Source organism: Hyposmocoma kahamanoa, unplaced genomic scaffold, assembly GCF_003589595.1.
Source record: "Hyposmocoma kahamanoa isolate Upper Pololo Valley unplaced genomic scaffold, ASM358959v1 65, whole genome shotgun sequence".
Classification (NCBI taxonomy): domain Eukaryota; kingdom Metazoa; phylum Arthropoda; class Insecta; order Lepidoptera; family Cosmopterigidae; genus Hyposmocoma; species Hyposmocoma kahamanoa.
In genome coordinates, this window is record NW_020653853.1 from 13,073,397 (window position 1) to 13,090,031 (window position 16,635).

Consider the following 16,635-nt stretch of genomic DNA (forward strand, 5'->3'; position numbering starts at 1 on the left):
CATGAATAAAATATTTCACTGTGTTTTCTTCTTATTTTAGCTTGGAATTTTCTTCTTAAAGTTCAGCCAATGAAAGGGTTCTTGAGAATTAGTTCGGGCACCAGTGAAAAGCGCCAGAAAGCGTCTGTACAAATCTTTATATTCGTGTAATAGCCAGGGTTTCAATGGCGGCACCATTACATCCGGGTTTGGCTTCATTTTTGGTCGAAAAACCATTGTTTTTTCCACACCAAATTTTTGATAATTCTTTAGCTCCGACTGTTGTATTATTTTTTGTATTATAACTTGGTAAAGAATCAAAAATAAGATTTTAGTAAATGGAATTTCAAACAGCTCCGACTGTTGTGGCGGTCGAGCTGGGAGTGACCGTGATACGAAAACAAAATGAGAAAGTGAAGGAAGATGGAACAATTAAAATTTAAAATTTAAATACATGTAAAATAAAAAATGATAGGATACAAGCGGAGAGGGGCGATACAAAGAGGTGAGATAACGGTGTAAGGAGGTCACACCGTCACAGTTTAATACAAGCTCAATTAAGTATAGAACCTATATGCCTACATTTTTACAATACACAAAATTCGATGTGACATAGATGAGAATATAAAACCGACCTCAAAAGTTCGTGGAATTACATCTATTTGCCAAGTTTTATTGAAATCGGTTACCGGAAGAGATGGAATATTTTCTTCAAATTTAAATGGGACCATTAAATGGGACGGCCAATACTGCTAATACTGAGGTACCCTCTTTCCAACAAAAAAGAATCATCAAAATCGGTTCTCAAATGCCGGAGTCATCGCGCAACATACATACAAGGAAAAAACATCAGTCGAATTGAGAATCTCCTCCTTTTTTTTTGAAGTCGGTTAAAAAATACTAAACACTAAACTAAACATTGAGTTCGAAAATATAACAGTTGGAAATAACATATTTACCATTTGTATACTTACAGAACAAATTACACATTATTTCCTGCTTATCCCCGACACATGACAATGCCCTTACCGTCACAACAGATAATGAAAGATTTACAATTCATATTAAAGCGTCGTGATTTAATAATCAACGCGAGGAAACCCGTCTCAAGAATTAAACAGAACATTCCTTAGAAGTCGGTATAGATTCGGAAGATTATTGTCTTTAATATTCGTATGTTCGTAATTATGCGTCTATATTTTCCACAAAGACCGCAAAAAGTAATTTACGATTTCACGATAAGAGTTACCTTTTACACGATAAAATAGCTCTAGTACAGATTAGTATAGATAAAAAGAGCTGCTCGAACGCACATTTCTGTAAATCGTCAGTGATATAAGTGATATTCTCTGTTTTAAATGTATTAAAATGATAGTGTTTGCCGTTATTTTGATCTGTTTTGTGTCAACTGGTGAGTCCATTTTTATACTAGTATATTTTTAAATGTTATTTATACGAGTATATTGGTATGTATTTTACGTTTGAAAAAATAAAACGACGAAAGTGAGAGTTATTTGCTTACTATGATCTCTGTAATAATATGTAAAGATAATTTAATAATTTTTTACATTAATTAATTATCTAAAAAATATGACTCACACTAATGTCGTATTTTATGAGTAGTACCTGTATGTAGAGGCCTTAAAGGCATAGTGTAGTGAATAAAACCGATACACCTACTGACATATATTATTTTGTGCTGCTTAGACTATAGACATTTGTAATTTAAGGTAAATAGTACTATGAAACTTAATACGAACTGGATGAAAATAACAATGTTGGTATGCATGACGCACGCACTTTTGCTAGAATCTATTATTAAACTATCTTCCTGCTTCCCATTCATATCGTTCCATTCGATTTAACAATGTATTTAGGTACTGATATGTTATTTATGTTCATTCCTACGTATGAACTTTCCAGATGCAGGCAGAATAAAAGATAGAGGTACGTAGGTAGTCGAATAAACAAATTGTTCATTTTTTGTGAGATGACTAAATATATATAAATGTTAGCTGCAAATTTTCATCTGTAATGTTTCTATATAACTTTTGATTTGTTTTTGAACACTAAATAATTCATAAAATAAGGGTCGTTAAACAGTATCCTATTGTTTTTGTTTTTTGTTTGCGGGGTCTACTAAATTAATCAGTACTCTTTGTTGTAGCCACTATTTAAAAAATAGAACAAGTTGTTACGTCACGTCGCATTATTGAAATATTCATATATGATCATCCGCCTCCACGGTTGAATTATAACACAATGATGCATCTGGATGCAACTGCTTAGATAAATATTTATTTATTTATTCCGTCGACAATCGTATTTACATTGTCAACTCGTCAGTCAAGCTGCTGGCTAGGCTAGCGTGGGTGAAGATTGTTCATCAACACTCGTTATGAATTTAGGTCACCGTTTGTTGATAAACGGCTATATTATCGCGATGTCAGAGATTATAAGTTAAACATCCTGTTTTATCCAAGTGCTGCAATCACCTACAATTTTTCGAAAAACTTCTCAAAATGATATAGTATTAAATAATTGAACAAAAGTTATTTTACATATAACGATATAACGTATATAGACAATTTACAAGTAATGGGCCGTAAATGTTATACATCAGGATATTGTCACGTCTATACCTATGTTATCGTATTAATGACTAAGAGCGGTTGCGCACTACGTCCAATTCGCATCAGGGGGTCTACTCTCGATCTCCGTCCGACATACGTCCGAAACAATTACTGTGAAATAAGTAATATTTGACAAAATTAAAAGACTAGTATCCAGTAGGAAGCTTCAATCGCATCACGCGTCTTTTCATTTGGTCAAGTATTACTTATTTGGCAGTAATTGTTTCGGACGGAGATCGACAGTAGACCCCCAGTTCCGAATCGGACTTAGTGCACAAGCGACATCCAAAATGGATCCGAGTTTTCTACATTTGTACAGTCTCGGATTGGGAACGAATACGAATCGGATGCAGTGAGCAAACGCGCTTATTGTCTTCTTCTCCTTCTGATCGTATTGATGACATACACTATAGTGCTTCCCATCATGATGAAAGGATTGAACATGTTCAGAATTCAGAATTTTTCAGCATTTTATCCATATTTCATGATCATACTCCATAATCACGATTCCAGCCGCAATGCTGGTATAATAATATTAATACGTTCCTATATCCCCACTGCATTTAACAAAGGTGGTCACAATATAGCACGACAATACTGTGATAAACACCATAATTTTTTAAATTATATTTACAACCTGTATATACCACAACCTTACGCTCCGAGCGAAGTGTAGGCATTTACGCGCCGAACAGTCGGGAATCCCTTTATTATACCTACTATGGTATATAAGACAATTAAGTACGAAAACTTATTAGTCAATACCTAACGTTAAAATCATTAAATAAAGCTCATAATAGAAATACTTGTAATTTCCAAATTTTCCAGATGTGTAGAATTCAGGTACGGCCTTATGCCCAAAAAATAACATTCACGATTGTTTTAGGGAAGCCTTGTGCCTGCGCCAAATAAAACTTTGTTTTTGCTTGCAAAAGAGTTATAATTGTATTTTTCGTTTTATTCTGCCTGGTTAAACTTATTTGGTGGTAAATATTTGTAAGTATACTCGTTATCTTAACAACTAAGCTGATATTTGCATAATATTTATACAAAGAATTTTAGTCATTCTCTACCTTATTTAGAATTAAGAAACCAACCGTGCAAATATCCGCAATATCGCTATCGCAATGGGCTAGTGTTACAATAGTCGCGTACGCAGCGCCTGAGCAATTATGTCAGCCGCCGATCATCGACTTTCTCGCGGCAGGCGTTGGCGCCCGCGCAGGCTTCACGCATCAATGGATCAAACACAGCGTTGCTTAACGTGATCATTTAATTTTTCTCTAAAAAGTAACCATCACCGCATCAGTCTTCTAACTGTAAGTAGTTATGTCGAGAAGCTACCTACTTATGCTTTTTACACGTTGAAATTGCCAAATTGCCATCAAATTTTTGCTCAATAGAAGATTTAATTACCAGGTCGCTCTTCTCTCCTGTCTCCTTCCCTGTTGCCGTGGTAAATCACGTTAAACAAAATAAATCAGCCGTCAATTAATGTAGGTACCTAGTAACAAATTGTAACCAAGCTTCTATTTTAGTTAGGTACCCTCATTTTGAAGGCCTTGTGTATTGTATATCATATATATATGATATATATATCACATATATATCACATATATATAATATATCAGAAAAGCACCATATAGTTTTATAACTTTTAATAAACGATCGTGTGGAAATTAAAAAGAAGTATTCTTACTCCGGATTCCATGCAGACACTTTCCCTTAGTTTCCGTTCAAGATAGCCAATTAAGCACCTACCGATAAATAGTAGCTGTACCTGAAGTACTGAGTAATGATAAACACTATCTTCGTTAAAAAGCGAAAGAACACAATCCAGTTATATTTCATCCGTAGTAAGATGAGCTCCGATCAGTGACCCATAGTGACAAGGTTGGTTATATTAGAAACCGCATTGAACGAGTGTGGTGGACCATCCCTCATTGATCTGTCAGGGTTCGTTTTAAATTGGCTTAGTATAAGTGGTGAGGCATACCTACGCATCGAGAGCGGATTCTCTCGGTTTCAATAATTACGCTGCGTACGCGCAAAGATCGGTTCAACGACGGGGTGATGACCAGCAAAATAGCGCGAAACGCAAGAAAATGGCATATGATTGCGGCGATTAAAACAAACATAAACGGTGTTCTGAAGTGACCATTATACAGCTGGCAATGCGATCGATTACTCTAAGCAACTAAAGAAACCTTTCAGTAATAATGGGACCTAAGTAAAGGTTCGTGTGGTACCGCGTGTATGATACGTACTTACATAATTGTACTCAATGTATACTTACATATGCACCCAAATAAGGTCTAGTATATAGCTAAATTGACTCACGGAATATGCAAAGAATTCTTTGAACTATCGCAATAGTCCATACTTACATAATATTGTAGGCACAGCATGCAGATAAAAAAATGTATATACCCTACATAAGTTGTGGTAAAAACTAAGACTACTGTGATACATCGATTATAAAGATCAAATAATTGACGCAAGCGCAGAATAAAAAACAATCTTTTCACCATCATTCGCATAGTAAAAAAATCCATCTGTACGCTTGATCTCTACACGATTGAACCATATGCGTTGGAAGTGCAAAACATCATACGTCAAGTATTACCACGGCAGCTGCAAGTTTTGCTTTTAAATTGATAACCTGATTCATTGCTACCGGCAGAAGTTGACAGTGAAGATGACATTACTGGTAATTCATAGAATTGATAGAGTCAAATGATAAACTACAAACACCACGTAACAGCGATAGTCCAGCACCAGGTACACGTCGGATAGATGAAGTCAATGGCCATAGAAGTTTCCGAGAAAAACAACCACCGTGACAAACACACTTCGTTAAACCACCACAGTAGCATATTTATTATATACTTCTTTTTCAGTGGCACCAGAAAGCTGTTACTACCAAAGGTGCATCAGTTGCCATCCCCAAGAGACAGATATCTTCAAAGGAACTATAAAAGAATGTCATCCATCAAACTGGGTGTCCGCAGAGTGGCTCCATGAGCTTGGACACCCGCCACCATCAACAGATTCCAAGGTACCTATAGAATACAGGTGTTTGAAAATGGTCGCCACACCAGATGACAGATCATGTAAGTACACTGACAGTCTGACAGTAATCTATTTTTGTATATCATGTTATGTAAAAGTTATATCGGAGACCGACTGAAAATTTAATCCTATAACCAATCACCTTTTGTAAATTTGTAATCATCCCGAACCCAAAGCAGTCAAGTATTATTTATAGATATTATTTATTTATATTAGATATTATTTATAGGTATTATATAGATATATTTATCAACTAATAAACAACATTGCAACTTTAAAAATGTAAAAAAGACCAATTCCAAAATGACAAATATTGCAATAAATGTTTATGTTTACTAAAAAAACGTTTTGTTGTAAAAGTTAAATTTTTATAAATATTAATACAAAGACCGAACACTCAGAAAAAATTCCTTTGATCCGGCCGGATTCGAACCGACGTCTTCTACCATACCGTGCCAGATGCTATACCAACTAAGCCACGGAACGAACCAGCGGACCTCACGAATTTTTCTATGCGCTTGCGTCGTATCTTTGTATTTAGTTTTTTCAACGATTTTTTCTAATGAAATCTATGATATTTCGTCACCCAGGGAGATACCTTTACAGCTACCAGCCCCGGCTAGAGATGTCGCTATTAATTGTATTTAATTTTTTATTTAATTGATATTCAGTATTTTTATGTGAAATTACTTCACTAGTTTGTTATAATTACTAATCAAAAACAATACAAAAAATACAAAAACCGAACACTCAGAATAACGCTACGGCTAAAACGTCGTATAATATTTTAAGCCTTTAAGAACTTGTACTTCTCTTTACAGATGGTAACACAATTGACGTCATAAAAGGCTGCATTCCTAAACTTCAAGTGGATTCAGTATGCCACGGCCTCATGGCTGTAGAACGAGCTAGGGGCCACAGCAACGCACGTTGCTACATATGCAATAGAAATGACTGTAACTCCTCCAATAAAGAGAAGCTTAGTTTTGTTGTCTTATTGACTACTATGATGTTATACTTTGTACTTAGCTGATAAGCTGAGGTTTTTCTACATGTTAAGATAGTAAATTAAGGTGGCCTTCCAATCAAGTTTGAGTGTTTGTATAAGAACTTCTTTTTTCATTAACTTTATACAGTAAATGAAAAAAGAGGTTTATACAGGGTTACAGGAAAAGTCGTGCTAGATCCGTTAAGGGCGTGGAGTACTCATCATTTCTGACTTATTTTACTATGAAACACCCTACCCTAAACTTAACCCTTTTCGAGATATTTGACTTTAATTTTTTTTATTCAAAATTGCCGATTTTTAGGGTACTAAATTTAATTTTGTTTATTTTGTGTGTCTTATTATTATAATTATTGCATTTTTACATGTGTGATAAGATGCTTTAGGACCTCAATCATTAAAATAGTGAATAAGCTAATTCAATACGCCGTAGTAGAAAAGATAAAGTTAAGAAATAAAAAAAAAATTAGAAAGTTTATTTTTCTCTAAGGGATATCTAAAAAAAATATTATGGCAGTTGATCGGCAGATAAGTTATAAAATATCTACGTTTCATCAGCTATCTAACAAGGTATAACAATCTAGGGTTTTATTTAAATGCATTGAAAAAACTTAGTTTCATAGGCGATAGTGGAGGAGAAAATTAATACTTAGCCCTAAAAAGTATAACAAAACAATAGGTAAGCATGCAAAGTATTTATTAAATCAGGTTTTCACACAACTTTTTGTTATTCTGCGCGTTGTGATAATTAGTTATGCCATCTTTATCAAATTTGGATTCATCTGTCCACAAGATATTTCTTAGAAAATCTGGGTCTTCTACGTCAGCATTTAGCATAAATCTGCAGAAGTCCAACCTTCTCGCGGGGTCTCCTTCTTCAATAGTGTGTACCGGCGTGTAATGGTACGGGTATAGGCCAGCAGTATGCACTGTAAACCACACTCTCCATTGCGAAAGTCCCAGATCACGGGCAACAATATTAGTGGAAGTAGTCGGATCCGCTCGAAAGCGTTGCACTATCTCATTGTCCTGTTCTTCGTCGTCATTAATTCGTGGTCTGCCCATGTCTGTATTTCGTCTCAAAATAGAGCCAGTTTCTCGAAGTCTCCGATAAACTCTGTCAAAAACAGCCACATCCGGCACTCGACGACCGGGGAATCGAGCTATGTATTCTTGCGAGCTTGCGCAGACACACAATCGCAGTATCCGTAACAAATAAGCATATCAGCATATTCCTCAAGTGTGTACGACGTCATCTTCAACACTTCCGTAGCACAAGTACAAATCAAAGTCCGGTTAACAAGCACAGTAGTCACAAATCGGAAAAAACAGTCCAGAATCACAGCCAAGTCAAGAAAAAGAGCAAAACGATATCACATCTACTATGTACGAAGCACAAAAGCAGACTGACAAACAAAACAATATCCCGTGATATCTCTACAATATTTTTTCTTTCATTCGCACCTACATAAACCGTCGCTTGTCTCACTCGCACGGTGCGTCTTAACTTAAGGACAATAGGCGCGGGACCGTTAGAACTGCTACCTGGAGCGTCCCAACTACTTTTTTTTCCACGAAATGCAATACAAATCCTAGATTGTTATACCTTGTTAGATAGCTGATGAAACGTAGATATTTTATAACTTATCTGCCGATCAACTGCCATAATATTTTTTTTAGATATCCCTTAGAGAAAAATAAACTTTCTAATTTTTTTTTAATTTCTTAACTTTCTCTTTTCTACTACGGCGTATTGAATTAACTTATTCACTATTTTAATGATTGAGGTCCTAAAGCATCTTATCCCACATGTAAAAATGCAATAATTATAATAATAAGACACACAAAATAAACAAAATTAAATTTAGTAGCCTAAAAATCGGCAATTTTGAATAAAAAAAATAAAAGTCAAATATCTCGAAAAGGGTTAAGTTTAGGGTAGGGTGTTTCATAGTAAAATAAGTCAGAAATGATGAGTACTCCACGCCCTTAACGGATCTAGCACGACTTTTCGTGTAACCCTGTATATGGGTGACAAAAAAAATAATTTAACTTTTTTTATACGGTAACATAAATAGGTGAATAAAAGGATCCAAAATGTTTGATTTCAAGAAAAAATTGCCTTAGGGATAACAGCGTAATTTTTTTTAGTTTATATTTAATAAAGTTTGCGACCTCGATTAAATGCAAAAGTTTTAAATTTTTTTTATCTGTTCGATCATTAAAATCTTACATGATCTTAGTTCAAACCGCTGTGAGCAAGGTTAATTTCTATCTTTAGAAAAATAAAATATTTTAGTACGAAAGGATCAAATATTTATAATAATTTATTGTAAAAAAAAAGAACTACTAACTACTGTTAGATAAATGTGGACTATTGTAATTTTTTTATGTTAATTTAATGACCAAAAAAACTGTTTGTTAAGAGTCCGGCTACTCAGTTGAGCTTCAATAGAAATAAACACTTTTGTATGCATTTATATATGTATATGTACGTTTGTGCCGTTTGAAGGAGAACGGCCACCTGTACAGGAGCATGCAAACTGCGTACCAGGATTGTACGCTTAGGGGTTTTCCCATATAACTACACTTGTAAAGAGTTTCCGATCAATCTATACATAACTATTATGACGTTGTTGAGATAAAATGTAAATATCTATACCATTCATGTTGTATCTTATTTTTAAGGTTTTTTACATATAAGTTTTTTACATACGATAAATTACATAACACAATCGGAAACATTTAAAAGAGTTTTTATTTAATGTACTTCCATTTTTGCATTTGTCTTTTTTGTTCTAGGTTTCATATTGAGATTTACACAACCATTCTAAATTCTTAATATTTAAATAATAATTGAATATAAAATTGAGAATTTCTTAAAATAGAAATTTTAAAAACAAATTAAATTAATATAGACTAGACCAAAATAATAACGAGATAAGAATTACGTATAGTCGGCAAAAAACGTTTAAATACGATTATATCTTATTTTTAGATCATGCACAATCACACAATGAGTAATTTCACAATGCGAAAAATAGCGTGCATTAGTAGAATAGTGGCATTTGAACATATTTTTTACCATGTGTACAAGTTGAAGAAAATATAAATTAAAATAATCTAAATCAACATTGTATCAATATATACTATTTTTAAATACCTGGATTACAGTGTTACGTCACTTGTTACAAATTATATGACGTTAAACTTAAGATTTTTTTATAAAGTTCTTAATAAGTAGTCTACATAACTAATATTAATAATAAATCACAGGTTCTACGTGTTATAAATGCTTACTTATACTAGGCAAATATTAGTCAGTACGACAAGCATCACAAGTCACTAAAGAAATCCCATCATTTGATTTCTAATTTGTTTAACGAGTACACTTACTCGCATGTATTGCTGCAAAATAAAATATTTAAAAAGAACACCTTTACTTCTTCAAATCGTTAGTGGATTGCATAACAAACTAACTTAACAGATTGCTCCCTGGACCCCTTAATTTAATTTAGGTAGTCCTATAATGTGAATAGCTACTTCATATAATTAATGAGTATCTATAATAGAAGAGAACACATATTTGTTCCTATTTCTTTAACAGCTTATAATAAGCTTATAATATTAATTATTTATTTACACTGTACTACGTACATTTCACGTTTATAGTACACAAATCTTGCATTAGAGATTATATTTAATTTCTCTATACATTTTCTACTTAAATATTATCACAACTCAGCGCCAAGGCACGCGTTCGAAATGCCAAATCTGTCCCGAGTCGTTATCACGACAACGTTTGGCAGTAAGAGGATCATCTATACCAGATTTCTTGTTAATATCTACACCTACAAGCGTCAAACACAATCCACTAGTAGTTCTTAAACGTGGCCCCTTCTGTAACCATATTTGTTTTTTATTATCACTACAACCTTTCCACACCGCGCGTCCATTGCCTTGTTCTAAACAAAGACCTTCATCTGCCATTATTTGACCTTGAGGAGTGTAAACTACTAACCTTTCTAGGTCTAGATCACTGGCGCAATGAACACCATCAGCTGGTCCTCCTACACCAGGAGTACCAAAAGCAACGGCTATACACCCACCTCTATCGCTACGAATTCTTCCAAACCACCTATCCTCAGTAGGGAAAAAATGCTGCGGCCAAACATTCTCCAAATACCACTTAAAGCTTTTACAATTTAAATTCTTCCTTATTTCAACTCTATCTGCCACTGTTTGTTGATCCTTAATCGCTGCTACTGCAGGGTTGAATTTAAAAAAGAATTCCGCCCATTCGTCCATCCATACTGTAGCTGCTCTAGCCAAGTTCGAGTTTAACACTTTAGATACTCCACCAGGATATTTATAAGGGCTATGCCTTCGAAAGATGTGCCCCACTCTTGAGCAGGATGTAATTTCTACCCTAGCTCCACATTGCCACGCTCTCCAAGAAAGTTCTAAATTCTCAGCTCCCCATATTAACATTCCTTCGTCATAACCTCCCAATCTCCAAAACAAACTTTTTCTCACTGCAAATAGTCCTCCAGCCATGGCAGGTGTTGGATAAGGCTTTGATGGATCTTTTGATTTCATCAGTAGAACTTCTTCACTTGGCATTAGCCAACGGAAATGTAATCTCCAACTGAAAGCACCCCAATGTGCGTCGATGCTTTTCGTGTAAGCTAAAGTATCTTCAGAAAGAAGATCAATGTGAGGACATATAAAGACGTCATCACTACCCGCTCTGTCAAGTAATGGTTCCAGCCAACCTGGAGTGACCTGGAATAAGGTAACAATCATGATTAATAGTGCGCTCAAAACAATTCTTGTCATGCTATACCTAACTCTTTAATATACTATAATTAATATTAGTATACACAGCACTTATAATGCACTTATGAAAATCTTTTGATTGCATTAATCATAATGTACAAATAATGATATACCGAACCACGGTTTAAACTGTAACAGTGGAGTACAATTGGTTCCGAATGAAACTAGTGGACTTATTCTAATCCTTAAGAACCAAACCAGTAGCATAAAAAATTACATAAAAAAAATTGTCTGCGGTGGAAGTGTTCTACGGGGGTGAATACTTAGCCCGTCACTATTTTTCAAACATTTTTTTTATTAGAAAGATTCTTAGTTGTAATGTAATAATAATAATCTTAAGTACCTCACAATGCGCATCCAAGAAGACCAGAACATCCCCTATTGCTGTCCTGGCACCCATAAGTCGCGCGCCCACCAAACCTGTTCGATTAGAACTTCTTAATATTCTAACTTTGTCTAACTTAGCGACTGCATCATCTAATTCTTTGCCGAGATATCTTCTCTCACTAGCGTCGTCTACAAGAATCACCTAAAATAACAAAAATATTGAAAATTTCATTGAAGTACATAATTATATATTCCTACTACAGCAAAACAATCTTATTCTAAATTGAAAACAATGAGCGATTTCTATCAAAATGTAGATTACAGTTACTACGTAACAACCCAGCCAGAAAATTGAATCCTGAAAAGTAATTCAGCATAACAAAATTATTAAGCTGTTTCATTCTCTATTTGAAAGTGTTCTATTGATTATGGCTTACCTCTCTCAGTAACGGTTCTGGTGATCGCAACAAAGTGGACATCACAGTCCTCATTAGAGTGGACCATGCTTCATTATGGAAAACTATAATAACACTAGCTGTTGGTAGATTCTCGGAATCATACTGCACATTTTTACAGCTGAAATTTCAAATAGATAATATTTTATGTAGACTAATATCGTTTAACTGATTTTATAGATGTTATGATGAAATAAAAAAGATTGCAGATATTTCTATACAAGATTCTAGAAGGTAACATAATCACTAGATTTTTATTAAGTAAACTTGTACATTAAGCCAAGATTAATAAAAACAATTTCCTTTTATATAATATATACAATATTACCTTTCACTCCTCATGTCAGGAAGACTTCTATTAATGGCAATTTTATCACTAACAAGTATATTGTAAGAGTGGAGAGCATAAAGCTCGCGCGCTCTTATAAGTTCTCTTTGAGAAAGTTGCACTGGTCTACCTCCCTCCCCTGCCCCTGGTACAGGGGAATAGTTATTACTATTTACTACATCTGAAAATAAAAAATATTAACAAAATTGAATAACAAAATAGACAAAAACTAAATTCAATATTTTGTGTTTACACACATTTTTATGTTTCACTGTCAGACAGTGTATTAAAGTTTTAGAACTTTATTTTTTATAAACAGACTTACCATCAGACAAATTTCCCCCTGTATTTCCTCCAATATAATGTCCTACTATAACTCTCATTCCACTTTTATCAACATAGGAGTTTTCATCAAAATGTAATCTGCAATTATCACGAAACAAATCTAAATCTGTTCAACTGTACTAATAAAGTATCATTCATATCGTAGTAATTGTATTGAATATATTAAAAATAAAATGTGAAGGTGAAGTGTGATGTATACAAGTGCATTCTTGCAAACGTGCATGAGCGCTTGCGAACTTTACGAGTGCATATGTGCTTGGGCATGCACACATTTCTTTTTTGTCTTTCAGTTTTTGCTACTATTATTATTGTTTTTAGGGTGGCTTCATTCGGAACACATGTAGCCCCTACAACTACAACCATCAGCTGATCTATCAAGATCACCACAAATTACAGTTCGGAACCAAGGCCGACAGCATTAAAGAACTGAAGGACTTTCCTGGCTCTAACATGCGCCTTCCCAGTATGGAGCTTCGTACGCCTATCAAGGGGTGAGAAGATAAACAGAAGTTTCATCAACCTCATGGCAGAATCTACACTCTCTATTCTCTCATTCATCATATCAAATATTGGGCAGAGAGAGAGAATAGGGAGTACATTGACAGGACATTGTGGCATGTGGCACAATGTCCTATTAAGTCTCTAATGAGCATCCTAATGCCCAGTTTTTACGATAGTTACACGTAGGAAAAGAAAGTATTTTTTGGAGTGTGCATTTGTTTTTTTTTTCTTCAAACAAACTTTTCAGGCCCATTATAGATCCCATGGTCACAGCTGACATGTTTTTTATGAAGTTTTTTTGCAAACTTCATTATATAATAAGTTACACCACAAACAGTTTTATTCTTAATATCAATATGATAAATATCCTTGCATTTTGTGAAAGACGAGCTTAAATCCAGGCAAGCCGTGCCCATTTCCATATTTCCCTTTAAATTAACCTGCTTGTTCTTTATTATGTATACATTTTTCTAATGAGAATAAATGGTTTTGTAATCATATTTTTATAACAGACCGAAATTGTAATTCAATTACAAAAACAAATCTATAACTTTAAACATAATGAATGTATTGCAAAGTTATTATTATTTATTTATTTAATTTTTTTGCACAATACATTAATGTACAAATGGCGGACTTAATCTCCAAAGGCAATCTCTACCAGTTTAAAAAAAACAAGAGGTTGTTGCTAAACTTAAAATAGAAAAAATATCATAATTATTTTTAAATTTCAATTATACAGCATAAACAAACATTACTAACAATAAATAAAAAAAAAAACAAAAATTACTGTTCTCAAAGGAAATTATGTATTACTATTATGTATTAGTCTGTTCCAATCCATGGTAGAAACCAGAAAAATAAACAAACCAATCATTGACCCGACCATAGACAGTTTAGTGATGGCCAACTGTACTGCCAATTACAAATCGATTAATTAATTGATTGAACTATTGAAATATAGCTGGGTTTCATATAATTAAATGGGTTTTGCGATTTTGCTGCTGATTACTATAAAAAAATATGTGATTCCATACTGAGTGATGATATTTCATACATGAGATTAGAAATTTTTTCTTACATAACCTATAAAATTAAATTTGAAATTTTCGAATTCTAATTTAAAATCCTCCTTCAAATCTTACACTTAGATATTCGTTCAAGTGATAAAATTTTCGATTCACTAATCAATTACAAAAACTTTTATTGAATGAACGGAATGAGTTACTTCCGTACAGCCCTATGCATCTATAGACTATTCATAAATCTATATTTGTTAGCTAACCTCACTTTAGAAATAACATTTTTCAAATAAAATTTTAATATAATAATCAAATTAATATTGCTGGAAAGAGTGATAAAACATCAAGTCCAAATCTTGAAAATATAGGTGAAAGTGTTCCTTATTCCATTTATTGAGTGATTGCTTTAGAATTTTAACCAAACTGGTTTGTTTACTTTTCTGGCATAATGGATTGGAACAGACTTTACACAACCATGTGGGACAAAATTGTATCTTTATAAACATAACAAAAAAGTTGCCATGAAGTACTATACCTGTTGTACCATTGCTGTTTATGCACCTTTCCATTAATGGTATTAAATAATTCCATACTGACATAAAAAAAGGCATTCAATAAGACTATTAAAATAATGATTAAAGTTACTATTTTCTTCTTTCTACCTCTGCACAGCAGAGACCAATAATCCTGAAATGAAAAGAAAACATCATATATTATTGTACCTGCTGTATCAGTGCATAATAATAACACTCACAGGCAATAAATATTACATCAAATATATATATATATATAATATATTGCGGATACCAGCCCGTTGCACCAAGTACCAAGTACATCAAATATAATATCAGGGTCTCAAAAACAAAAACATACTGAACCAAAAATTATTAACTTTTTAAGACTTTTAAGAGGTATGTTTTTAAATAAGTCTGGGCATGATGTTAAAATTTGTAACATCATATAAATCCCAGGTAAAGAATTGTAAGCCCAAATTCTTTAAAGAGGAACATTTTGATGTATTGTACACTAAAATTATATTTCAAAAACAACATGCTGTGATTCCGGAGGTATTGCAATTAAATTTAAAACATATTCTTTTTCCAGTTTCATCATTTCACTACTGAGTATAATAGACCTACATAAAAAGAGATTTATGAAAAATTGTAACAACTTCTGTGGCTTATGATAGATTACGCAGTAATTGATATATCTCAAAAGTGTAATGTAACTCAAAAGTGGTACGAGATTACAGCGACACAATTCAGTTGTGTTGTGTTCATTAATATACTATTTGAGGCTTGTCTATTAAATAGGTCACAAATCTCTAAGAACTGTATGTACGTTACTCAATACTGTTTTTTAATGAGCAAACACAGATGATGAAATTAGCACACATAATGCACTTACGAAATTGAATAATTATGTAGACCATCTAAATTATAATAACCATCTTTACAAAACTAACCACTAATTTACTGCTTACATTTTTAACTATAATACATATATCATAGAGCACGCCACTTATAAAAGGACTTACGTGTTTGGAAAACATATTTACTTCCTAACTTTAACTAATACAAATCAAAATACATTAATAATCGGCCCATACTTGCAATAAACTTGTAAAAATAAAAGGCAACAAGAAACAAGATTGTCAACCAACCAACTGTCAGTCACAAACTAAATACTGTCAGTTCAATTGTGATTTTTTGTTTTTGTTTGTGAGCATGCAATTTTGGCTGTGTATAGATATATATAATTAATGTGTGTGTATATATATTAATCCGTTGTAAGGCTCATTAACAATTATTAGAAAAAAAGGGTAGTGCACATGATGTAAAAAGATGATGTAAAAGCATTAAGTAACGTGTTGTTGTGGCTCTTCTTGTATAACAAACTTCATAACCGTCGCCCAAAACAAACACATTGCTAGTTTCCTCTTTGAGGTTACATTTTTTACACGAATTAATTTTAAGGGTCGTATTCCATAACTCTACTCAATGCTCAAGTCAAGACTTGAGTATGATTTCAAGCACTGGAAATACGACCCTAATGGCAAGGACTTCAGTATGATTTCTAGTGATTTAAATCATACTCAAGTCCAGGGGGTCTACTCTCGATCTCCGTC

The 16,635-nt window shown here is 33.5% G+C and overlaps 2 protein-coding genes across 3 annotated transcripts; one reads left to right on the top strand and one right to left on the bottom strand.

Moving 5' to 3' along the window:
• Positions 1-1,275: 1,275 nt before the first annotated feature.
• On the top strand, positions 1,276-6,787 carry LOC113231362. Of its 2 annotated transcripts, none has more exons than XM_026465652.1 (3): positions 1,276-1,390; positions 5,513-5,725; positions 6,506-6,787. In XM_026465652.1, the coding sequence occupies exons 1-3, from the start codon at positions 1,348-1,350 to the stop codon at positions 6,715-6,717; spliced, it is 468 nt and encodes a 155-aa protein (XP_026321437.1). In that variant the 5' UTR covers positions 1,276-1,347; the 3' UTR covers positions 6,718-6,787. The 2 variants fall into 2 exon arrangements, with proteins under 2 accessions (XP_026321437.1, XP_026321439.1); XM_026465654.1 differs by having other exon boundaries at positions 5,513-5,670; positions 6,506-6,627.
• Positions 6,788-10,144: 3,357 nt separating this feature from the next.
• On the bottom strand, positions 10,145-16,113 carry LOC113231459 (polypeptide N-acetylgalactosaminyltransferase 3-like). Its single transcript, XM_026465786.1, has 7 exons — positions 16,045-16,113; positions 15,043-15,194; positions 12,965-13,062; positions 12,640-12,820; positions 12,294-12,432; positions 11,873-12,058; positions 10,145-11,475 (listed from the first exon to the last, which is right to left on the bottom strand). Exons 1-7 carry the CDS (start codon positions 16,057-16,059, stop codon positions 10,432-10,434), a joined length of 1,815 nt encoding a protein of 604 aa, XP_026321571.1. The 5' UTR covers positions 16,060-16,113; the 3' UTR covers positions 10,145-10,431.
• Positions 16,114-16,635: the final 522 nt, after the last annotated feature.

Bases quoted from the DNA above. Each gene is read 5' to 3' on its own strand.
- LOC113231362 (XM_026465652.1), top strand. From the start codon at position 1,348: ATGATAGTGTTTGCCGTTATTTTGATCTGTTTTGTGTCAACTG. The intron at 1,391-5,512 runs GTGAGTCCATTT...CTTCTTTTTCAG, and splicing joins GATCTGTTTTGTGTCAACTG to TGGCACCAGAAAGCTGTTAC. The intron at 5,726-6,505 runs GTAAGTACACTG...TTCTCTTTACAG, and splicing joins CACACCAGATGACAGATCAT to ATGGTAACACAATTGACGTC.
- LOC113231459 (XM_026465786.1), bottom strand. The intron at 13,063-15,042 runs GTATAGTACTTC...TGATAATTGCAG, and splicing joins AAACAGCAATGGTACAACAG to ATTACATTTTGATGAAAACT. The intron at 12,433-12,639 runs GTAATATTGTAT...TTGAAATTTCAG, and splicing joins CCTGACATGAGGAGTGAAAG to CTGTAAAAATGTGCAGTATG.